Genomic DNA, 24,765 nt, shown 5'->3' on the forward strand with positions numbered 1-24,765 from the left:
GCTTCTTTATGATGATATTTTTCTTTTCACGGAAGTTTGGAAATCAATTAATGGTTAGAAGTGTTGGTAAACAGAAAAAACACTCAACTTTAAAGTTTGAATTATCTGTATGTGTGGCCATAGATGTTTGATAAGGTAAGCTATTTATTTGGGATGGAGTGCCACTATAACTCACTTGGTTGAGCAGGTTGCCTATATGCCAAAAGGCTTCTAAGGAAGGCACAGGCTTTATTCCACCCTGGGCCATTTCCTGCAAGTCATTCCACCTTGATCTCCTCCTACTTTAATATAAGCTCTTTACTGCTCTGTCCAACAAAGACTAAAAATCCCACCCCCTCAAAAAATGGCTTGTTTTTGACTACCCTGTGCAGCAGTGATCCAAAAAGACAAACTATGGACAATATTAATGTAAACACAAAAATACAGCATGCAGACAGGAACGCACGCACACACACACACACACACACACACACACACACACACACACACACACACACACACACACGCTGTGGATCACTGGGTGGGCACTCCCTTTTACCTTCTTTATACCGTATTATTGACAAGAAGGATAAGAATGTTTATTTTTTCAACCGAGAATAAATGCAACTGATACTGCTGTTGAACTGCATGTTGCTGTCCATGGTGCTGAACTAAGAGGGGGCTACATCTATCTATCTATCTATCTATCTATCTATCTATCTATCTATCTATCTACTTTGTCAGGTTACTTTAAGCCGGACACCCACGTAACCCGTATAGCCCACGTGGTTCAGGCTGAACGGGACCCCGGACCATTAGCAGACGGCCCGAGAGGGATGCGCCCTCCCCTCCCCCTATTTCAGTGGATGGAATAAAATTGCCTCATACTTGCTTTGGCAACTGCAGAGCCTCGGATATATAAGGAGCACGCAGAGGAGGTCTCAGTCGCTGTGAGAGCCACACACCCCTCACCTGCACGCACACATACACCCACATAAACGTTCGCCACACTCCTGCACGTCCTGCACCGTCCTCCTTCATTCTTGCGCACATCCCCTTCTGTGGTCTAACCGGATGAGTTACCCGGTGGACACTGTAGGGAGTCCCTTCAGGAGAACTATGGATACCAGAACGACCAGCTATGGCTACAGCCGCTCCAGCGGCACCCCCTCCAGCGGCTTTCGGTCCCAGTCCTGGTCCCGGGCCAGTCCCGGCTCCACCGTGACCACGTCTTACAAGAGGAGCGTGAATATGCCGGCAACCCGGGCATACAGCTCAGCTGTGCTGAGCTCCGCCGACAGCGTTGATTATAGTCAAACCTCTATCCTGAACGGAGACTACAAGCGTTCTAACGAGAAAGAGCAACTTCAAGGGCTCAATGACCGGTTTGTTGTTTACATTGACAAGGTGCACTACCTGGAGCAGCAGAACAAGCAGATCGAGGCGGAGATCCAGGCACTGCGGCACAAACAGGTGTCGCGCTCCCAGATGGACGACCTCTATGACCAGGAGCTGCGGGAGCTACGGGAGCTGCTGGAGCAAATCCACCATGACAAGGCACAAATTCAGCTCGACACGGACCACATCGACGAGGACATCCAGCGGATCAGAGACCGCTTTGAAGAAGAAGCTCGCATCCGAGAGGAGACAGAGGCCATAATCCGTGTCCTGAAGAAGGACATGAGCGACTCGGAGTTGGTAAAGTCTGAGTTGGAGAAGAAAGTTCAGTCGCTGCAGGATGAAATCGCCTTCATCCGCAACAATCACGAGGAAGAAGTCAGCGACCTCATCGCCCAGATTCAGGCGTCTCAGGTGACAGTGGAAAGGAAAGACCTCCAGAAGGCTGACATCACCGAGGCTCTCCGGGAGATTCGAAGCGAACTGGAGGGCCACTCCAACCAGAACCTGCAGCAGGTGGAAAACTGGTTCATGTGCCGCTACGTCAAGCTGACCGAGGCTGCAGAGCAAAACAAGGACGCCATAAAGTCCGCCCGTGACGAGATAGCCGACTATCGCCGTCAGCTGCAGTCCAAGACGGTGGAGCTGGAGTCCGTCCGCGGTACAAGAGACTCACTGGAGAGACAGCTTAATGACATCGAGGACCGCCACAACAGCGACCTGGTTAGCCTGCAGGTAAGAAGGCAGCCCGGTAAGAGCGGTGAGTGGGCTGAGAACAGACGTTCAACTCTAAAACAAGGCAATTCTGTTTTGAAATGTCATAGATTATTCTTAAAGAATTGTGTAGCCTGTTTTTAAAACTTGATAAAAGAGTTGATGTTCTTAATAGGACACATTTACGTTTTACTGACGCAGCATTTAAGCGTGAGCCTTTAAAATCAAATAAAAAAAAGATTCACAAATATAAAATATTAGTTTCTATTATCTTTGACAGGTTCTGTAACATTTGTCCCCTTCTGCCTAACTGTGACTGTTCAGCACAAACACTTTTCTCTTAAGCAGGCTGGTTGTATTCACAAGCTGGAGAGATTTCCAAGAGTCACGAAATGGTTAAAAGGGAATCGCTGCAGCAGACTCTCTCTCTCCCGCTCTCTCTCTCTCTCTTGCTGAGTCAGAGGCAATGGGTCGATGCCTTGATTGGCTCTGTCCTTGCATCACACCACTGAGATTTTAGGGCGAGGGTGGGGGTGTATTGAAAGAGTGCGGAGGCTGCCCTTGAAACAGAGGCATTCAACATCTCTAGAATACTGTATTGCGTCAGAATGTATTAAAAAGCAAGCAGCCTTGTTGCGCAGAGTCTGCAGAGTTTACAGAAAGACATGGGCAGCACTGCAACAGATAATTTGGAAAAACTATTAAGGCTTCAAAAAAAATTTGCATAATACATGAAGACTGGTTTTGAGCACTGGACCTCGTATTGCATTTAAATTATTCAACATATTCAACCCTATAACAACAGCTGATTTTTGTGTATTTCACTCAGGAAACAATTCACCAGCTGGATAATGAGCTCAAGAGCACCAAATGGGAGATGGCTCGTCACCTGCGCGAGTACCAGGACCTGCTCAATGTCAAGATGGCCTTAGACATTGAAATAGCTGCATACAGGTACAGGATACACTCATGCACAATTGAAATTTAATTTTGAAACAATATTTGCAGTCCTTTTCATATAGAAGCATACTTTAAATATCTGATTTATGCATTTGTTACACTAGGAAACTCCTAGAGGGTGAGGAGACCCACTTCAGCACTTTTCCTTACCGCCAGACTGTCACCACCACTAAAATCTCTAAGCCTAAGTCGGAGCCCACAAAGCTTAAGGTGCAGCACAAGTTTGTGGAGGAGATCATTGAGGAGACAAGGGTTGAGGATGAGAAGGCTGAAATGGATGAGGCCCTGGCAGAGCTAGCGCAAGAGCTCTCTGCCACACAGGAAGGAGAGGAGGGTGAAGAGGAAGAAGGGGAGGAGAAGGCAGAGGGAGAGGAAGCAGAGGGTGAGGTGGAAGAGGGAGAAGGAGAGGAGGGAGGAGAAGCAGAAGAAGAAGTCGTAGCTGTCACTGAAGCCAAAGTTAGCTCAAGTGCGCCCAGCAAGGAGGAAGAGGAGGATGAAAAAGGTGGTGATGAGGGAGAAGAGGGAGAGGGAGAAGGTGGTGAGGATGAGAAGGAAGAAGAAGCAGAGGGAGAAGGTGGTGAGGGTGAGGATGAGGGAGAAAAGGGGGATGATGCAGAGGGAGGTGATGAAGAAGGAGAGGGAGGAGGAGAGGAGGAAGAAGTTGAGGAGACAATGTTGTGCACCAAAGCTCCAGAGTCTAAAGCCTCTCCTGACAAAGAGAAGGCTGGAGACAAAGAGGGCAGTGGAGAAGAGGAGGGAGCAGGTGCTGAAGAAGAGAGTGGAGATCAGGATGAAGATGCAGGTAGTGACAAAGCATCCAAAAGTGGAGATGAGAAGGAGGAAAAAGAGGATGCAGGCAAAAAGGGAGATGAGAAGAAGGGAAAAGATGAGCCAGACTCAGAACCAGCTGTAACCCAGACAGAGGCTCCAAAAACTGAAGCTACAAAGGCCGAGGCCAAGAAAGAAGATGCTCCTAAATCTGAGGAAACAAAACCTGAATTTCCAAAGAAAGAAGAAGCTCCCAAAACAGAGGGATCAAAACCTGACTCTCCAAAGTCAGATTCCCCAAAGCCTGCGTCTCCCAAATCTGAATCCCCTAGGCCTGCCTCCCCCAAGTCTGAATCCCCTAAGCCTGCCTCCCCCAAGTCTGAATCTCCTAGACCTGCCTCCCCCAAATCTGAATCCCCTAAGCCTGCCTCCCCCAAGTCTGAATCACCAAAACCAGAGTCTCCTAAATCTGAATCTCCCAAGCCTGCTTCTCCTAAAGCAGAGTCTCCAAAAGAAGCATCCCCAAAATCTAGCTCCCCAAAAGCTGAATCCCCAAAGACCGAGACCGCAAAGCCTGAGGCTCCTAAAAGCACTGAAGACAAGACTGAGAAAAAGAGCGAGCCAACAGAAGAGAAGAAAGTTGAAAAGAAAGATGTTGCCATGAACGGTGACATAGACAAGAGTAGCCCTGAGGAGAAAGAGAAGAAGGATGAAGGAAAAGAAGCTGATGTGATCACCAACGGCGTAGACGAGAGTCCTGTCAAGGAAGACGGCAGCCAGAAGGTTGTGATCACCAAGACCGTGGAGACAATCACCACCGGAGAGGATGGGTCAAAGCATGTCATCAAGTCCGTCACTGTGACCGAAACAGTGAAGGAGGCGGAAGAGATGCTGCAGGAGAAACTGGTCTCTACTAAGAAGACCGAGAAACACTCCACTCAGTCCATCAAGCAGGTGACGGAGAGTGAGTGAGCGAGCAGAGAAGGAGGGGAGGAAGGGGAGAGAACAACACAAGCAATCAATCCAGAACTAACATAACAAAGAAAATCATACAGCTAGAGCGATGTAATAAAGATAACCACTCTCAAACATACAAAACAAGTCAGAGCGAGAAGACAAAAGTTAAACGCTACAAATTTCAAAAATGCATGTTGAGTGAAAGCTTCAAACGGGCTTCACAGCAGACGCGGACAGGAGCAAGTGACTGAGATATTTTATTCTTCCTTATATTTTTTTCCTTTCTGCAGTTAGTGGGTGAGCTCACGAATGGGTGGGTGCTTGGGTGGGTGGGGTGTCTCTGCATGTTAGCTCAGGGGAGCGGAATACTTTCCTCTCTGTATGGTAGAAATACACCTTAAAAAGAGTAAATACTAGAAAGCAATCAATAAACAATATTACTGCGGAGAGGGTTTTGGAGTTGAAGCAAAAGTGGGGGACTGGCGGATGGAGGGTCCTCGATGCAGACATATGTATTCTACTGACGAAGCCTTACTTGACACGTGAAGATACCAACTGAGCCAAAAAGAAACTAACAACAACAAATACACAGCCAACAGTGACGGAAGAAATGGACGGTGATATGATAAACACAATACCATATACATCCATTTACCGAAGCAGATAAAGCTTAAGAAACCTAAAGAAACTCCTAGCCTTAAACATGCTTTTTATCAGTGTCTGTTATGTTTACCTGACTGCAACTGAAAAAAATATATACTGTAAATGATAGAAACATGCATTCCTGTATGCATAGGATGGACTTGAATTTAAATACAGAATTTAATGAGGTGCTACTGTTTGCAATCCCATGACTTTACTCATCATGAACAATTTCCCAGCAGCATTTGCTCAATAAATGTCATAAAGATCTTCAAAACGCCAACTGTCTGTTGTCACTTTATTATTCTTTTAATCATATTTTTTGCAACTGTATACAGCACTGCAGCAATACAGCATTACAGCTACGGAATATTACATAGTTTATTAGCAATTGAATGTAGTTACTGTGGTTTGTTTCCTGTCAACAGCAACATAAACCCAGCAGTGACGACAGATGTGATCACTAACAGGCTGGGTGCAGAAAATCAGTATTAAATAGCATCAGTGTCTTTTTATAAACCCACCACAAGGGTTCCAAAAGCCTAATTTAATGACGTGGACCAGTGTGTGTTTGTGTGTAAATGGCATTTTTAAACAACAACAACAACAAAAAAAAATCACATTAGGAGAGATAACAGAATATTAACTACAGGGAGCTATTTGAGATAATTGGGAAAACAATGCCATGGGCGATCTTGGTTGGGTGTCACTGGTTAATCATTAGTATCAGCATGAATTTCATTTAAAAATAAATGCATGGAAATAAAGTATCTCGTAGTGTACTCGCACTTCTCCGCATTGCACCAGTTTAGAAACATTAAGTCCTGGACAAGCGAGTTTGTATCTTTTATTGTATCTCAAATTATAGCGTCAACATGATTACAGGATATCAGAGTACTCGTTCTTATCACTTAATAATGCAGAATTCATAGAAATAAAAAAACTGAAGTTGTGCGCTATTTGAACACGCTGCCTGCCTGCAGCACTAAAGGACTCCGCGAGAGACGTCATATTCTGTGATATGATTTACTCTGAGGTGTTTGACGAGGTTAGTGGTGTGGCCACAACACCTCACTTTCTTGCCACATGTATCACAAGTCTCGGCTGTTTGTGGAGGTAAAATACGGCCACACATGACTCCATTTACGCTCAGCCATTGTTGTGAGTGCGCACGCCAAGGGGCTGCAACACATTTATACAGCCATATTTCGCATATGACTATGAAAGGCGGAAGAGGAAGTAGTTCCTTCGAATGTAGACAATCCGAATGTTATAGTTTCTTTCCACTGTGTTCCTGTTAATGATAAACTACAAATTTACCCTAAATTACTAAAATATCAATATTTTAATATGAGAATCGATTCAAGAACATGAATGACTGGTATCGGAGGAATCGATATTTCAGTATCGATCCGCATATCACTACTGCGCTTATAGACTATAGTATGGCTATAGACTGTAAATAAAAGATGGATGCATACATACAATACCTGCTAATCAGAGGTGGGAAGTAACTACGTACAAATACTTCTTTACTGTGCTTAAGTAGAATTTTCAGGTATCTGAACTTTTACATGAGTATTTATTTTTCTGACAACTTTCAACTACATTTCCCCTTCATTTTTAAACAAATATCTGCACTTTCTTGTAGTGTTTTTATTATATTATATTTATATTAAATTGTGTTTGCAGTACTTCAGAATGTGACTAGCACTACAGAAGAGGAGGAAGCCTGAAGGGATGTTACATCAAGCGAAGCAAAGATGAATTTTGCATTTAAGCTGATGATGTTTAGATTCATTCACTGACTTCCAACTTTATACAGTCTAGTGTAAAGACAGTATAAACAAAGTAGTGTCACTGTAGGGGATGGACATCAGCCAGTTCAGTTGCATAAATCCACAAAGAGCAACAGGTCAGCTGTTCACATCATGTACACCAAGAATATCTACTGAAGCTTATATTAGAAATTATTGTGAGTTGTGATTATTTTCCCCATGCTGATCCAGTACACAGATCACTACACGGGGTTTCCCGACCTGCTGAATCCCACCCACTTTAACCCCTGCCTTGTTTTACTGTTTAGGTGTGGAGGGAAAGTCCTCATCTGCAACGTAGGTGACAGAAAATAGCATTTTTGTTTTAAATTTTCTTTCACTGCATGTGCCCTGTATAATAGATTCAAACACAGCAGTTTGATTGAAATTAGAACGTTAAAATGTTAATAATTTCTATATTCTCATATACTAATATTTAATTATTATTATATTAATATAGCACAAGGTTCAGTTACATTTGTACAAAAATGGCTAGTAGAATTGTGTAGCTACTTTTTCCATTGTTAGTAAATTCAGAGCCTGTACTTTTTTTTTGCTTTTACTTGAGTAAAAAAGTCACTTCAGTACTACAACTTTTACTGGAGTAAAGGCATCTGTACTTCTACTTAAATAAAGAAAGTCAGTACTTTTGTCACTCCTGCTGCTAATCAATGGTAGTAATCAATGCTAATAAACCTAAAATGCCCTACAAGGCACTCACATCACAAACATTGGCGACATTTCCAGTTCAGTGACTCCCAGTCTACCAACAACAGCAGCCTGTGTCAGCAAACTCCACCCCTTAAATCACAATTCAAATGATTCAGCAGGTGAAGGTGGTAACTATCCATAAACACCAAAAATATCTCTGTTATAGTCTGAAAACATGCCTTTTAATGCTCTGAACTTCACTACTCTCAATTCCTTCTGTAGGGAATTCAATTAGATCACAATGCTTTAATGTAATTGGTGACATGAGGAACACGTTTTTGATGTTATTGGGATGATTTTCTTTTCAGTTCTTCATTGCTGTTAAACAGTTGTAATGTGGTAAATGAAATTTAGCTATGTGTAAATGCCAGCATATATTTCTGTGATATTTCTGATACATACATAACATACTGAGCATATTACCTTAGCTTAATAAAGATGAATACTTCGCACCCGTTGATGCTTCTTTTCTTCCTCATATTCATTTGTCATTTCCCCTTCATTCCAATGCATAATGATCTCAGATCTTTGAAGGACTAGGCTAGTGACTATCATTGGATGTTATTCTTAAAGAGGCAATATGTGATACTTTGAGTAAACTACACAATGAGTTTAGATACTCACTATAGATCCTGGCAACATTCAAAAGTTACAAACTTGCTCTGTAACCCAGTATATGGTGAGCAGCAAGTGATCTCAGACAGTATAGAAGATGAAAGTTTTAATCTGATTTTACTACTAAACAGTTTTTTATTTGTAAGATGAAGATTATGGTTTTTTAAGCCACATTCTTTGATGTTCAAAATCAATCTTGAACTACAGCAGGATCTTTTGTGACAGTGTTTATAACACAGCAGGATAGCAATTATCTTAGAGGCAATGTTGTGACTCTAAATGTCTGCATTTGTCAGTGTGAGTGTGGTAAGTGATTGGGCTGCTCACCTCTCTGCCTGTTAAGGAAATAATAAATCAACACATGTCTCTACATTTCCAAGTGCCTATGAGGACTATATCATAAATCTGTATGCATGTCAGCATAATCTTTAAATCAGGGCTCAAAATCAGTGAGATGCACGGCTTTAAGAATAATTTATTTACCCACCAGAACTCTCACACACATACACTATTACATTCACTCAGAACTGTGCAACAAGACCTTTATGGGCTATTCGGAACATTGGTAAGCATTTAACCTTGATTTGTTGCTTTAAATGGCTGTTGGACTGTGTTATTGAGCACCATGTTAACAAGCAGATCTAAGAGGACAGCACTGTTGCCTCTACCTGTCTTTAAGCTGCAGTTTTTTTGTGGACAGTCTTGACCATAACGGTTTACTTTTTATCCTTTGTGCTCTTCTCTTCAGCTGGCTCAGGTTGGGCAGCTTTCTCTTCAACTTTCTCCTTTTTTACTTCGGCTTTGTCATCTTTTTTTGGAACAGCTTTCACGTCTTTGTCATCAGCTTTATCTTCTTTCTCCTCACTCTTTTGAACTTCCTCCTGCTCTTGTGCTTCATCTTTTGTATCATCTTCTTTGTCATCAGCTCCTTCTGCTTTTGCCTCCTCTTGTGCTTCAGTTTCCTCCCCTTCATCTTTTCCCTCTTTCTCTCCTTCATCTTCGGCAGCTTCTGCTGCATCTTCCTTTTGCTCCTCTTCATCACCACCTGAATCAAGAGATGACAATTTAGTTACCATGACACTAATAATTGATATTTATTTGACTGATAGAACATGACTGAGCAAGTTAAACCAACCCTCGCCTTCTTCCTTATCCTCTTCCTCTACTTCCTTAGCTTCATCTTCTTTCTCACCCTCCTCCTCACCTTCCTCTTCCTCTTCATCCTTTTTCTCCTCTGTTTCTTCTCCCACCTCTTCTTCATTAGCTTCCTCTTCCTCCTTTTCCTCCTCTTCCACCTCCTCCTCACCAGGTGGGCTGGCCTCTGCTTGCTGGGCGTGGCTGGCAGAGATGATGCCTTCAGTGGTGCTGACACTGGAGCTGAGCAGGCGTGAGGTCATCAGGTAGGAGGTGCCAGAGCTCAGGCTGGAGAAGACGGGCCTAGCGAAAGAGGGTGCTGACAAACTGTGGCTGTACAACGGAGACACTCCCCCAGCCATACCTACACTGAAGCGAGACTCCTCCCCTTCCAGGAGCTTCCTGCGTCAAACAATGAAAAGAAAGGATGGGAGATCAGTTAAAAGCATGGGTCTTAAATGTAACAGTAAGTGGTCATTTATTTACTCTTAGAATTATATTGTCAGGATCTCTGTCTAAATAAATAAATAAATCTGGGCAAATTCTGAGATGATTAAACTATTTTGCTGGTAATAACTGAAATGAGTAAAGAAAATCAACAGCCTATTTATGCAAGACAATTCATAATTTTATTGGGAGGGGTTTTTGGTTGGGTCTGATTATTGGGGGGTCATAACCCCCCTGGAAATTACGCCCCTGCATGTCTCAGACATTAAATGTAAAAAAAAACTTCACTGACTCTGATACAAATCCAAAAGCATCAGTTTCCTAGGTGCCTCTAAATAGGAGTTTCTATATAATTTTGCAACGCTAAAAATAAACCCTTTATCATTTATCAGACTCACTCCCTGTTTCACCCATTACCTGTATGCAGCAATCTCGATGTCCAGAGCCATCTTGACATTCAGAAGGTCCTGGTACTCCTTCAGGTAGCGGGCCATTTCCTGTTTAGTGCCCCTCAGCTCACTCTCCAGTTCTGCAATGGTATCCTAAAGAAAAATCAAAGTTAAGTGTTATTTTATACAATGAGACAAAGGGAAATAACATACTGCAGGATCAAATGAAAACCATAAGTAACATACTTCAAAGATCTGGACGACATTTACAGACCTGCATAGCTGCTATCTCTGCACTCTGTTTCTCCTCCATGTCATGCAGCTGTTTTTCCAGGGATCCATTGAGGCCTCTGCATGCATCGATTTCCAGTATGCGGGCTTGTAGCTGGCGTCGGTACTCTCCTGCTTCGTCCTTGGAATTTCTCACAGCATCAGTGTGCTGGGCCACAGTTTCAGTCAGGGAGCCTACCTTGCTTCTGAACCACTCCTCAGCTGCCTGCATGTTCCTGGCAGCCAGCCTTTCATACTGGGACCGGATATCCCTGAGAGCCCCAGAGAGGTCTGGAGCGGCAGCCTCAGATTCCACAGCCACCTGCACACCCAGCTGGACTTGGGCCTGAAGTTCAACCACTTCACCCTCATGAATCCTCTTGAGGAAGGTCAGCTCGTCCAGCAGGATTTCCACACTTTTCTCCAGCTCAGCCTTTGCTAAGGTAACCTCGTCGGCCTCCCGACGAGCCTCCATCAGCTTGCCCTCAGCTTCTTCACGAGCCAACACCTCCTGCTCATATCGACCCTGCAGAGCACTCAGGGTTTGCTCCAGCCTCTCTCTCTGACTTAGGACAGCCTGTTGTTCTGCCCTAGCTTCATCCACAGCTGCTCTCAGGGACCGGGCCTCTTGCTCATACAGAGCTCTCAGGCGGGACGGCTCAGAGTGCCTTTGCCTCAGCAGCAGCAGTTCTGCCTCCAAGGCACGGTTCTGCTGCTCCAGCTCACGCACTCTCTCGATGAAACCGGCAAAACGGTCATTAAGGTCCTGCAGCTGGCTGCGCTCTTGTGTGCGTACAGCCCGAAACTCGGAGCTGATCTGGGCCGCTTGGCTGAGTTCCAGCTCCAGGGAAGAAGCTGGTGAGGAAGAAGAGTAGAGCACACGGCCAGGGGAGGAGTACTGCAGACGGGAGGAAGACAGTGGGGATGCATGAGTAGAGAAGCCAGAGAGGGTCCTCCCTCTAGTCACCACCACACGTGCAGGAGGCTCGGCAAAATAGCGTCTGTATGATGAGGTGGAGTAGTAAGGGTCATATCCGATGCTACTCATGGTTGAGTGTTGGGAGGAAAAGTTGCTCTTCCTCTCCTCTTGCTGTATGTGTGCGTGTGGAGGAGTGCGAAGGGCTTGGGTTTAAGTCTTGACTGCTTGCTTGCTGCTGCAGCAGCCTGCGCTTTTATAGCTGGAAGGTGGGGGCTGACGCAAGCACTTTCTGCACCCTCTGACAATGAAGGCTTGATAGGTTTACACTGCAATGGCAAGAAATGAGAAAGATATGAGCCATGGGAATACACGGAGGAGGGAAATGAGCAAGGGTTAAAAGCAGAGAGGAAGAAAAACAGTTTCTAAATAAACTAGAATATAAAAACAGCTTTTTACAGTAATTTTTAAGACTACAGCAAAACTTTAAAAAAGTCTATCACATGGTCTATCACATTTTAAACACATAACCTGATCTTTTTAAGAAACTGTACAGTTTTTACAGTAATTTTATGTTGTAAAAATGACAAAATATCACTCAAACACATTTTCTGTCTCCTCACTCACTGCAGAAAAAAGGGTGAGGGTGGGGCCGGGGTGTCCTCATTTTACAATCATGACACAGCATCTCTGTGTGTGGTGGGGAGCAGAACTACAGCCATGGCCTCAACACCTGCAATGATAAAAATCCCACCCAAACAGATGGCATAACACTATTAAAGGCATGACTTAGAGTGGGTTAATGTGCAGCTAAAACAATGTCTGAACTATAAATAAATACAACATGTATCAATGGTATCAACAGGTATAGCAAAGCTTGCAAAAATACCATAATTGATTTTCATTTTTCTCAACAGGTTTCTCAACTGTCTGCTGTTAAAGGTTATTAATTTTTACATGCAGGGTGTGTTTAATACTCTTCTTTGATCCTTTAGTTAAAGAATATTTACTGTGATTTCATTTTCTGCAGAAGTTGAAAATTGTGTGTTCACCCAAATACCCCTTCTGCTATATATATATAGAACAAATATTCTCAAGAGCATCATATTGCCCATAACAGCGACACAAGATATTTAAAATATTCAGTGACTAGTTACATATTGTGTTGCCCTCATGATTTGAAACAGGAGAAAACATATCCATACTGCTATATATGGCGTGTGTGTGTGTGTGCGTGCGTGCGTGTGTGCGTGTGAAGTAAAGAGTTTCCGTTCAAAGATTCATTTTTCTTTCCAGCTTTATGAATAAGTGAAGTGCATTGCAGTGTTTTGCAGCATGAATTGTGCAGTTTTGTGTAGTTGTCTATTGTCGTATATGGGAAAGCTCTACAGCATGTATGGCTGGTGTTCTTTGCCTTTGCAGCAAATGCCCCTGGTGCCTATAGGCAGTGCTGTGCCCAAATAAAAAGGAGGTAGGTGGTGGGAGGTGGGGGGGCTTCTGTGGGAGCTGCATAGGCTGCGCTGCTGGCTGAGTCATCGTAACAGTTGTGATCACATAAACTCCCTTGTGTACACTTTTTTTTCCCACCGTAACAGCAGTATGACAATCTGCATCGGGGCGATTTCTGGCAGACAAGGCGCTTACAGGACCTGGGGAAATAAAACAGAGAAAGTAGATCATTAACTTCTCTTCCCAAGCACATTAGATCACTTACAGCGCTAATTTCCAGGTTGGTACTTCTTGCCTTCACGATGCTGACTAACATAAAAGCTCGGCCTACATGTGAAGACGACAGTATTATCGCACTCAACATTGCTAGCATTTTACAAAAAACGATGCCAGCATCATACTTCTGATTAGAGCAACAATTTTGTGATCCATGATAGCATCTGCTGTCTTGGTGAAATAAACTAATAAGATGCATTAGTCCAGCTTGACCACCAGAGGGCCAAAAATACCATCCATTCATCTATCCAGCCACCACCAGACACAACTTAAATTAACATAATAACCAATTGTGTATTTGTTAAATGCAAGTATTTATATTATATTTATTTTCCAACTTAACTTTTCCCATTCTGCAAGACTTGTCAGACAGTTTTTTGATGGTAGGCAGCACACAGAGAATTTTTCGTTGAAAGACTACTCATCATTCTCTGTTAAACATCTTGTACTAGCCATAAAAATGAAAAAAAAAAATAGTGACTTTTCTTCTTCCTTGTCACAGTCCTTCTCATTAGTTTATATTCTGTATAGAAGAAAATCTCAATGTCATGATCACATGATGCAGGTTGGCTTCATGCCTGGAGTTCCATTAATATTCTATTTTTGGATTATTGTATTTCCTCTGGATCATAAATTTGATTGTTCAGGACACAAGGCATCTACTTTTCCTGTTAGCTCTGCAGCTCAATGCCCCTGCTTTGTCAGCTCTTTGTCTGTCAGTGTATTTTCTCTTCCCAGCATTAAATTTAATGAAAAATACTAAAAATGTTGTCTCAGTAGCATATGTCATAGGTTCACTTTGGTGGAGCGCCAGGCCTTTTTCTATTTAAGACTAAGGATACAAAGTGATTAAGTTTTAATCAAAGCATGCAGCAGAGATGGTGACAATTTTCTATCATATGGAGAAAAGTGGATTATTGGATTTGTAACTCATTCTGTTTTCAACATACCCCTAAAATATTCTAACTGTAATTCACAAAGTTTTTTATGTGGTGTTTTTATCTCATAAAAACAAGTTTCATGTAATACAATGGTAAACATAATCGACATGATATTAGAGCAGCTCCTAGAGGTGATTAATTGAAATAACACCTTATATATTACCCTGATTTCAGATTTTACACTGACTTGATAATGTCTTTATGTTGCACCAAGATAGGCACTTCTGACAGACTTTTACACACTCCTTTTATTGTTTATGAACCTTTATCTTGTTCTTTATGATAATACATAATTGTTGTTTATAGAAGTAAGAGTAAATCTAGCACCAGTAGTCAGCCGCATATATATATATATATATATATATATATATATATATATATATATATATATATATGTATTTTTTTTTTATTAATTTATTAATTAATTTATTTTTTCTGCTGGCACTGGCAGCTACTGTATGCAGCTGTTTAGTGACACACTGAAAATGGAATTTCTCCAGCCATAGTGGAACACAGAGGACCTACATGAGTCATATAGTCACTGTTATGCCTACACAACAAATGCCCTGTGGACAAATATTTACTAAACATACAAAATCTTCACTGTGCAGTGAGTTGAAGAGTGAGGAAATGCTTCATCTGAGCATGAGGTTCCAACTCTGATCTTTACACTTTTCTTGCACAGATGTCAGTTTAAAAGTCATGTTGCTATTCTGGATCAGTATCTGACCTCTGGCCTTCCCAGACACCACATGTCCCAGGATAGAGGCCTGGTTCTATTGGTCCTCCCAGTGTGTCCATCAGAGTATGAAGGCCTCTCACAGGGGGAAAGTAAAGAAGGCCTGTCTGCTAGGCATTGCCATGATCCAGGTTGCTATAAAAAGGGTGTGGTATGCTGCCTTGGGCTTACTGTTGGTCAGCCAGAGTGTGTGTGAGTGTCCACAACTTAGGAGGGCTGAGGGCTCTGTGTCTGGTTTAAGTAAAAATCTAGGGAAATAGTATTAAGCATGGCTGCCGCCCATCGTTTGGTTATTGTCCGCCACGGCGAGAGCGCCTGGAACCAAGAGAACCGCTTCTGTGGCTGGTTCGATGCTGACCTCAGTGAAAAGGGAGTGGAGGAGGCCAAGCGTGGTGCCCAGGCTATCAAGGAGGCAGGCATGAAGTTTGATGTGTGCTACACCTCTGTCCTGAAACGTGCCATCAAGACCCTGTGGACCATCATGGAGGGCACAGACCAGATGTGGCTGCCTGTGATTCGTACCTGGCGTCTGAATGAGCGCCACTACGGAGGCCTCACTGGGCTCAACAAGGCCGAGACGGCTGAAAAGCACGGTGAAGAGCAGGTGAAGATCTGGCGTCGTTCCTTTGACATCCCACCTCCCCCCATGGATAAGGACCACCCTTATCACAAAATCATCAGCGAGGTGAGACAAATGCAAAGTAGCTTAGCTTTAAGCTAAGCTACTTTGCTCCAGAATTTGCTTGAGAGTGCTGTCAGTTATTAAGCTTTTGTACTTTGCGGTGTTGTTTTTGCCTCCAGTCTCGGCGCTACAAAGGCTTGAAGCCTGGTGAGCTGCCCACATGTGAGTCACTTAAAGATACCATTGCCCGCGCTCTGCCTTTCTGGAATGAAGTCATTGTTCCTGAAATCAAAGCTGGGAAGAATGTCATCATTGCTGCCCATGGGAACAGCCTCCGTGGAATTGTCAAGCACTTAGAGGGTAAGCACTGTGGACAAAGTTTACAAAAAGAAAAGAATGAGAAGGTCGGACACAGTAGATAGAGTGACTTAAAAAATGACACTGCAGAACACTTAACAGTGAAATTCTTTTATGATAGCCAAAGAGTTCTGCAGAAAGTTGACCTGAATAGCCAGTGTCACACACTTACACAGACTTTACACACATACAGACAAGAGTTGTGGATTGTCTATAAATAGCAGCAGAGGCTCACACCAGATCTCAGGGACAGGGTAGAGGGGTCATGAGCTTGGTTCCCATTACAGTCACGACCTTTATGTAGAAAGGTTGTACTTTTTCAAGGAGCAGCCCAGAGACGGATAAGGGTTTTAAAGAGCTTCAAGGGCAATAGTAAATGTCAGATAGGAGTGGCAGGTCCAGTGTTGAAAGACAGAGGCAGATCTGAGGGAACTTAAAATACACTGAGATATAAAGAAAACATGCTTTACTTTTTTTTTTTTTCTGTTGTCCATCTGTTGTCCTGTCTATGTTGCTGGGATTCTAACAGACTTACAGTACAGTGTATTGTACCCTCTGATGCTGATCTCCGCATGTCTTCATCTACTCTGTCTGCTTGCATCACCAGGTATGTCTGATGCAGCCATCATGGAGCTGAACCTTCCCACGGGAATCCCAATTGTGTATGAGTTGGATGCCAACCTGAAGCCCATTAAGCCCATGTCTTTCCTCGGTGATGAGGAAACTGTAAAGAAGGCCATGGAGGCTGTAGCTGCCCAGGGCAAAGCGAAGAAATAAGCCAGACTCCTTGTAGAGGCAGAAAAAGAGACTGTTACCCACCTTCAACCTTTTCCTCTAATCTATTAGTAGATCCTTGTTGTCCATTCCAACTGGGGAAACGTTTAATGGTTCTTTTGGAGACAGGCCACTTTCAGCCCATTAGTTTACTGTTTGCTTAAATGACAAACACAGGGATAACCTTTCAAAGCAAAACTGCAGGGCCTAACATTTGATGTCATCACACACCACTCAGTCCTTTGTGGCCAAGCCCTATTTTGTGGGCCCTCGCCAACCTGGCGCAACCAATAAAGAAACCATCTTTTTATGTAGTGCTGTATCAGTTTCATTGTCTTCCTTATCTTCTTGCACCTCTTTTCTCTTTTTGTGTCTTTAAATTATATCGTCATCCTTATCTCCCATCCTTCTTCCCTCCCTGTTTGAAAATCCGAGCTTTCAGCAAAGTGCTAAAGGTGCTGTGAAATCTTATCCAGGAGCTGTAGCGAGGGGAGGAGGGGGGAAGAGAGCGAGAAACGCAGCCTAATGGATAAGTCAATGGGTTCAACCTGGCAGCACTCCCATAATGCAGGAATATGCTTGCTCATCCTCCACTCCAGTCAGATCTCACTGAAAAACGAACACACGCAATAATTTTAAACAGGTACCTATTGAACTTAAGGCCCAGGTAAGAGTCAGTACAGACAAGTGACTGCAGTCATTGGGAGAAACATAAATGCAGACATTTCCAGATTTTTCTTGAAGGTTTTGGGTGGACTTGTCCCTTTTGACAAAGTGTTATTGAAAATTAATGCAAATTTATTCCCCAACCAAGACAACCTTTGGAAGAATGGTTCATCCCTGTACAAGTTGTTTTCATGGCTTAATAGCACAAGACGCTTTGTCATCTTCCTGCAAGTACATCCAGACTGTTTAGTTGTCCCCTTGAAGTGATTTTATGTGAGGAGAAATTCTTCAGGCCTGCGACAGCATTCTAATGCAAGCCTTTGTTTTTTTTCACAAAGTTACACCACAGTAACATTCTTTTTGATTGTCGCACATTCTCATCTTGTTAGCAAACTGAGGTCAGAGTATGGAGTGCTGCTAAAGAGAAGGCTGAGTGCTTAACATTACGGTACAGGGAAGCTTGAAATCCTAACCTTCTAATCAGTCATCCAAATGTTTCTGAATGAATGTTTCTGCTACTATTGCCCATAATATGGATCGCCACTGTGCGCACTAAAAACAACATATAGCTTTTTAGCTGAACCAAATCAACTTAAAGTTGACCTTCACTTACATTATAAATATGATTTTGCCTGTGTTCTGCCTTCAATCATCAAAGCAATCCCTTCTCCTCTTTCATTTGTGCTATCATAATACAAGACCCATGAATTAAGTACCGCACCATTCCTCACAGGTTTATTTTGAGATCGGCGTGGTCAGTTTACAGACATTTTTTCTCACTTTAACACAGTGTTATATTAAACCATTAAAAAACAAACATTAAAAAAACAAAACAACACAATATGCAGCACCATAGTTTTAAAGGGCAGCAAATAGAGAAGGAACACTGTAGTGTTGTCATGACACCTACTGGCTAAATAAGAGACTGAAGGAAAACATAAAAGGGGCTGTTTTGCCATTTCTAAAACCTAAACCCTGAGGACTAGGAATCTAAATACACTGACTGAAGGTGGTGTTAGGAAGCTGCTGCCTTGTCCACAGAATCGTTTTACTATTATCAAATGAATTCTTTTCATTAAAACAACAGCGTCATCAAAATCCTTTAGAAAGGAGCCTGAGGGGCACACAGGCAACATAAATCAGATAAAACTGACTTCAATGCACACCAGGACATTTGGTGTAGTCACTGTTCACACAGGATCAGGGGCACTATTTTTCTTGAGGGACTTCATGAAGTTCGGCAGAAATGTTATCTTATAAGGATTCTTCTTGTAGTCAACAGCTATGCTTGTTTCTTCCTTTGATCTGTCTACATACTCTGCAGCAGTTGTGACATTTCTTTCTATGTTGTTGATTAACTCGCCCTGGGAGAAGAAAAAAACATGAATGTCATTCACAAATATGTTACATTAATCTTCATTAAACATTCCCACGCGAGGTAGCTTGTTTTACCTGGAGTTCCAGCATCATGGCAGTGTCAACAAATATCTCGTGCAGATCTTTAATGCTGGACTCGAGGCAGAGGATTTCCTGATGGCGAAGTTCAATCTCAGTCAAAGCCTGGCTGGAAATCTGACTGTCAGAGGTGATCTGCGAAAGAGAAAATGCTCAAGCTGTGTTTGAATTATCATATAAATGGCTTCAAACCTACAAAAACTGCTTATCTGAGTAACCCCCCCAAAAAAGATGTTGGATTCCACTCACATCAGATATGAAGATGGCAAGATTGTCACGTTCCAACATCTCCTCCAACTCTTTACCTGTAGTGCTTTTATTCACTGAAAGTAACAAAAGATACTAAATAAGTTTCATCATGTTTGTGGAACTTAATTTATTGAACAACAACTAAATAAATAACAGACAAAGACCAAGACTTATTTTGTGCTGCCAAGGATGCCAGTTAGATAGTCACCACAGGATGGTGCAATTACACCTCAACTTCTACTTACTGCTATAATGATTTACATTAGTCTGTTTACTAAACGTACTACTGCACATTTAAATTACAGTGTATCGTACTGTGGAGCAGCTTAAGTACTACACTTAAAAGCAGTTTTCACAGATACACTGCACCCTGTAACTATTCTAGATGTCATCATGGGGAACCGCGTGTATGAGTGCTTATTAAACAGAGGTTCACCCTGCCAGCTGCTTAGTACAATATTAATTGCAGATTTGAAGGAAAAAAAATCAAATTTAATGGCATTAACATACTGGCAATTACCATAGCATACCTGCCACCTTTATAGGTACACCTATTCAACATCTTTTTAACATAACTCTTTATTCAGCCAATCACATGGCAACGCAGTGCATGCATTTAGACATGCAGACATGGACAAGGTGACCTGTGTTTGAGAATGTGGAAAAAGGTGATTTAAGTGACTTTGAATGTAACATGTTTGTTGGTGTCACACTGGCTAGTCTGAAACTGTTGATCTACTGAGATTTTCCCACACAGCCATCTCTAGGGTTTTTTTAGGGAATAGGCCAAAAAAATACCCCATGAGTTTTCTGGGCAAAAATGCCTTGTTGATGCCTGAGGACAGAGGCAATGGCCAGACTGCTTCAAGCTGATACGAACGCAACAGTAACTCAAATTATCATTCTCATTACAACATGCAGAAAAACATCTCTGAATGTAGAACACATAGAACCTTGAATGTGATGGGCTGGCAGCCATGAAGAATTAAGGTGAAAGTTAGTCCAGTCTCTTTATTAGATAATAATAAAGTGTATCTAATAAAGTAGTTTGTGAGTGCATGTAAACTGTAAGGCAGCACTGTTTTTAACAGGAATTGAAAGGACAGTTTGCTTTACTGTTTAAATGTACAAAATAACTTCAGACTACAAAAGGAGAAAAAGAAAACTGTGAACATGACGTATAATAGAAAGCTGGTTATAATACTGTGAAGTAGTGAGTCATGAGAAAGAACAATGAACCTGACACTTATTTACAATAGAGCGCTGACCATAAACTGTAGACTGTAAATTGCTGCTCCAAAATGACACCAGCTTATTATCCAAAGTGCTATTACTATGCAAACACCCTCACAGTGACTTACACTAGTGTAGGTTTTCCTGCTAGTAAAGCATTGGCAGAAGCGCCCTCCATTCAATGCAGTATGGACTGGTGTATGAAATAAAATCCATTTACACAACCTGACGTGAGGGTGAGGAGGGACAAGTGCTCCCTTTTAGATTTGGCAACTTACCAATCTCCAGCTGTCTCTGAATTTTTGCCTTGCATTTTTCTCTGAAGGAAATTTGTGCCTCATGGTAACCCTTCATGACTTCAGCAAACCACCGAGTCAAGTACGAGTGCTGTTGAAAGAGAGCCAGAGAACGAAGTGAATCAATTCAAATGTCAATAAAGAGACCTCTGTCAGGAGTAATTTTGTCGGGCGTGTTTGAAACTGCAAAGGAGTGTCAGACAATCATCTTGCACCTGGTTTGTGACAGGAAATAAAACTACTTGCACACCTGGTTATTCCTAATACGTTGGGCTACTGTAGCTCCGGTCTCATCCCCAGGCTTCTGCATTGCTGAAAAACAATCCGATCTAACATGAATACAGGACCAAGTGAAAACTAAACAAAGTCTGCTATGTCACAGTCCTTTTCTGCAGTTACAGTAAAGAGCTCAGTGTTGTTGTCAGCTTGTTTACAAAAGGCATGTTGAGTGGGCTACACCACACTTCCTTTTTACACATTTACAAGTCAAATCCTGTGTTACAAACTATTCCCACTGTATGAGGAACTCAGCTGCACTGATCCTCCCCATTTCATTATATTAAACAATAACAACACAGCTAAATATGCATTATTCATATAAAAAAAATGATAAATTTTATCTAACTGCACTGAAGCATGCCAAAAACTTACACTGCATAAAAGCTAATTTTGCAGTGCTTTACAAAAAAATGTGTCCACCTACATTTTAGCCTTGCTTTGATTAACTTAGCATTCTTCTTGGTCTCATTGTTCAGCAACTCCAGCTCATCTTTGTTTCCTGGGAAGAACAAAACAAGTTCAGTCCACAGAGGAAATAACTACTGTGTGTGGTGAATATCACCACAGACAGACACCACGGGTGTCAAAAAGGATTAAGTTTTATATATAGTGCTTTTGTGATGTTCATATTATATCTGCAATTTTAAAAACAGTTGGTATGTTGTACAAAATGTGAATAAAAACAGAATGCATTGATCAGCAAATCTGATAAACATATTTTATTTATAATAGAAAATGTACAATTTAAAATAAACATTACTCATTTTATGTCTCAAATGTCTCAAAATTGGGATAGGACAAGAAAATGTTAAAAAAAGTTAAATAAAAGGTAAGTGGTACTAAGAAGAAAGAGCTGGGGAACTGACACTGGGTCAGTAACATGAGTAGGAATAAAAAGAGCATCTTAGAGAGGCCAGTGAAATTGCATTTTTGAGTATTAATATTGTCTACTCAAAAATAAACTACAAAATGCACCGCTGCTATAAGCACAACAAGTCATTTCTTAATAACGGTGTGTAAAGAATACCACCACAAGCTGGAGACGGTTTAATTTGAGGTACCTAGTGACCTTTTGCACGCTACACTGTTATTATCTCCATCTGTGGGTGTATATGTGTGTAAGTATATGCAGATTTTGAAGCTATATCTAAACTTCCTAAGCATGTTGATCTGTGTAACATTTACCAAGTCTGTTGCTGTACAAACAGCTTCAGGTGTGTTTGTCAAAGGCTGTTTAGACTCTTTGTTGTGTGTGTTTCTTGTTGCTGTTGTGTGACAAGGAGAATTTGAGACCGTTTGAATGCTTCAGCATAACAACAAAGAATTCACTTTTGTCCTTGCTTCTTTTTGAAAATAAAAATAAAAATCAGCACTTACTCTTGTCTTGACTCGGAAACGCAAGGATGGCAGCTTGTCTTCTCCCCACATCCTCTGCTTGACAGGAGATTTTTTCAATGAGGCCTCTCACCTCCCCCACCTACACATGCATGGATGCAAACACTACTGTTACACAGCTTGGAACACACAACATGAAAATATTATATGGGGTATGGTGGTGGGAACTGGTCTGACAGCACACATGGTACTTTGCTTTTGTGAGGCTAACACATTTCTAGCAAAATGAACACACGTTTATCAGACAACCCCTGCCAGAAATTACACATTTAAATGTAATTACACAGTCTATGACAGTTAACCTATGTATTAAGTATTGCCTTTAAAATATTGTACATATGAAATTTGAGCTATTTCAGAAAGAACAGCGTAGCTCAAAGCTGTGTCATGTTTACCGTTTTGAAAAAATCCTCCATGTCTTTCGTGGCCGTCATTTCGTCCTTTTACAGGTGAGGAAAAATGACATTAGTCCGTTAAAGAGATCTGAAAAACACCACCTTTACAGGGAAAATCCCTTGAATGTTTTAGCATTAATATCTAATACTAAAAAACAAAACACAAAGCGCGCTGCTGGTATAAGCGAGACAAACTGGATGTAGGCTTTTTTCCGAGAAAGTCTTTTCACTTTAAAAATCTTTTAAAAACCTACCAAACGGCTAACACACGGTCGGCATTACGGTGACTACAACGACAAAAAGAAGAATCCCTCGTAATACTGTTACTTTCGGTATTGGCGATAAGGCTCGGCCTCACCTGCTCTCTGCCCTTCCTCTTGTTAGCACAGCTCGATGAGCTCACCTGTGTAATAAAGTGCGCTGGTACGCAGGCGCGTTACCGTCACAACAAAGCAAACAAAGAGCCTGTCCTGCGGCTAAAGGTACTGTACTTACGGAGCAGGTGTGGGAGTGATGCACCTGCCGTCTGTTTACTGTAGTTCACCGAGACTTAGCATTAGAACTATACCAGGGAGTGAGATTTAGGGGATTGAAAGGCTTTTCCTACACGGGAGTTAACCAGTACGAATCCCAGTGCTAACATACTGTATGCTGTGCGGTTAACTGCAGCCAGGGCATAGCTTGTAATTGCCCAATACCCACAAACACCTCTACAAATGTTTGGTAACAAGCCCTAGCTAACTGGTTTTAATGGGCAGGTCTTTTTTTTCCTTCAACAATTACTCAAATCACACCGGAATGTGTACATACTGTACACAGAATAGTTTCAGCTATCAGAATAAAATTCAGCTAATGTCATCTGATTAGGACTCTGAGGCTTTACTTGTTCCAGACTCAGGTCTCCAACCATATTCAATGGAATTCAGACTACTATCAAATTACCAATATGCCAATTAAACCTCAGTTTTTGTTAGTGTGCTGTGTTGTACAGCATCTACTCATCTGAAGGTCGCTGGATTGAGCCCTGAATCTTCCAGTCTGCGTGCCAAAGTATCCTTGGCATCCTGAGCTGCCCCCAATGCATCCATCAGAGTGTGGGTGTGTGTGTGAATGTTAGAAAGCACTTAAGCATAGATAAAAGCATTGCATGAATGTGTGTCTGATTGGGTGAACCAGGCTTGTAGAAAGTGCTTTGAGTGCTCGACTCAGTAGAACGGGACTATGTAAGTGCCAGTCCATTTACGATTTAGTCTACAGGTGCTTCTACTGTGAATATTAGTAGCTTTCTAAAAATGATTCATTCTCATAAATATGAAAATATATGAAACAATCTGCTTAAATTTATAAGTGGGAAATCTCAGGTAATGTAGCTATAAGGCACAGGGCACAAGTATGCCTTTGTATCTGATCAAGGCCTTTTAACTCTTCCCCAATCTTTTACATACATAAAAAAATACAAAACTCTTTTGAGGTTCCAGCTTCTTCAGTTTTATATAGTCTTTACATGTTTTTGTTATCCTGCTCATGTATCCTCTGATTTCAACCGTGGTTTTAGCACTTGGATGCAAGGACATATTTTTTGATGTACGTGTTTATGCAGTAAGCTATTTGACTCTAATTTAATAATTTAAATCCCCCAAATCAATGTTTAGGTCTTCTTCATGCTTGTGCTAAGGAGAAAAAGCAGGTAAAATCACTACTATAGTTTAGATAATGACAGTCACAATCATGGTAATTGGGAGGGATAAGGGGGAGGAGGAGTGTAGCAGGTTAAGTGAGTGTGGATAGAAAGGTTCAGCTTGGGACTGAGTTCAGTAGGATGACAGCTGTGGGGAAAAAGCTGTTCCTAAACCTGCTGGTTTTAGTCTGAAGGGTCTTGTAGCACCTTCTGGAGGGGAGGAGCTGGAAGAGTTTATTGGCAG

General features: G+C 42.0%; 4 protein-coding genes across 7 annotated transcripts; 2 read left to right on the forward strand and 2 right to left on the reverse strand.

The window, feature by feature from the left end:
* Positions 1-872: 872 nt before the first annotated feature.
* Positions 873-5,701, forward strand: nefma (neurofilament medium chain a). The gene is made up of 3 exons (XM_085463388.1): positions 873-2,112; positions 2,921-3,045; positions 3,156-5,701. The coding sequence occupies exons 1-3, from the start codon at positions 1,054-1,056 to the stop codon at positions 4,789-4,791; spliced, it is 2,820 nt and encodes a 939-aa protein (XP_085319514.1). The 5' UTR covers positions 873-1,053; the 3' UTR covers positions 4,792-5,701.
* A 3,317-nt stretch (positions 5,702-9,018) lies between these two features.
* LOC146705642 (neurofilament light polypeptide-like) lies at positions 9,019-11,934 on the reverse strand. Of its 2 annotated transcripts, none has more exons than XM_085463390.1 (4): positions 10,806-11,934; positions 10,560-10,684; positions 9,703-10,097; positions 9,019-9,606 (listed from the first exon to the last, which is right to left on the reverse strand). In XM_085463390.1, exons 1-4 carry the CDS (start codon positions 11,847-11,849, stop codon positions 9,278-9,280), a joined length of 1,893 nt encoding a protein of 630 aa, XP_085319516.1. In that variant the 5' UTR covers positions 11,850-11,934; the 3' UTR covers positions 9,019-9,277. The 2 variants fall into 2 exon arrangements, with proteins under 2 accessions (XP_085319516.1, XP_085319515.1); XM_085463389.1 differs by having other exon boundaries at positions 9,697-10,097.
* Positions 11,935-15,274: 3,340 nt separating this feature from the next.
* On the forward strand, positions 15,275-17,189 carry pgam2 (phosphoglycerate mutase 2 (muscle)). Its single transcript, XM_085463395.1, has 3 exons — positions 15,275-15,807; positions 15,924-16,104; positions 16,709-17,189. The coding sequence occupies exons 1-3, from the start codon at positions 15,391-15,393 to the stop codon at positions 16,876-16,878; spliced, it is 768 nt and encodes a 255-aa protein (XP_085319521.1). The 5' UTR covers positions 15,275-15,390; the 3' UTR covers positions 16,879-17,189.
* A 1,060-nt stretch (positions 17,190-18,249) lies between these two features.
* LOC146705644 (syntaxin-2-like) lies at positions 18,250-23,509 on the reverse strand. 3 transcript variants are annotated; one of them, XM_085463394.1, is made up of 9 exons: positions 23,339-23,509; positions 22,844-22,888; positions 22,431-22,530; positions 21,478-21,552; positions 21,025-21,086; positions 20,757-20,865; positions 19,246-19,319; positions 18,994-19,131; positions 18,250-18,905 (listed from the first exon to the last, which is right to left on the reverse strand). In XM_085463394.1, exons 2-9 carry the CDS (start codon positions 22,880-22,882, stop codon positions 18,732-18,734), a joined length of 771 nt encoding a protein of 256 aa, XP_085319520.1. In that variant the 5' UTR covers positions 22,883-22,888; positions 23,339-23,509; the 3' UTR covers positions 18,250-18,731. The 3 variants fall into 3 exon arrangements, with proteins under 3 accessions (XP_085319520.1, XP_085319517.1, XP_085319518.1); XM_085463391.1 differs by lacking the exon at positions 23,339-23,509 and adding an exon at positions 23,202-23,281; XM_085463392.1 differs by lacking the exon at positions 23,339-23,509 and adding an exon at positions 23,098-23,195.
* Between the last annotated feature and the right edge of the window lie 1,256 nt (positions 23,510-24,765).

The sequence above is a fragment of the Copadichromis virginalis genome, linkage group LG7 (genome assembly GCF_057382275.1).
Source record: "Copadichromis virginalis isolate Kocher_CV1m ecotype Utaka linkage group LG7, C_Virginalis_male_GT1.1, whole genome shotgun sequence".
NCBI classification, from domain to species: Eukaryota; Metazoa; Chordata; class Actinopteri; order Cichliformes; family Cichlidae; genus Copadichromis; species Copadichromis virginalis.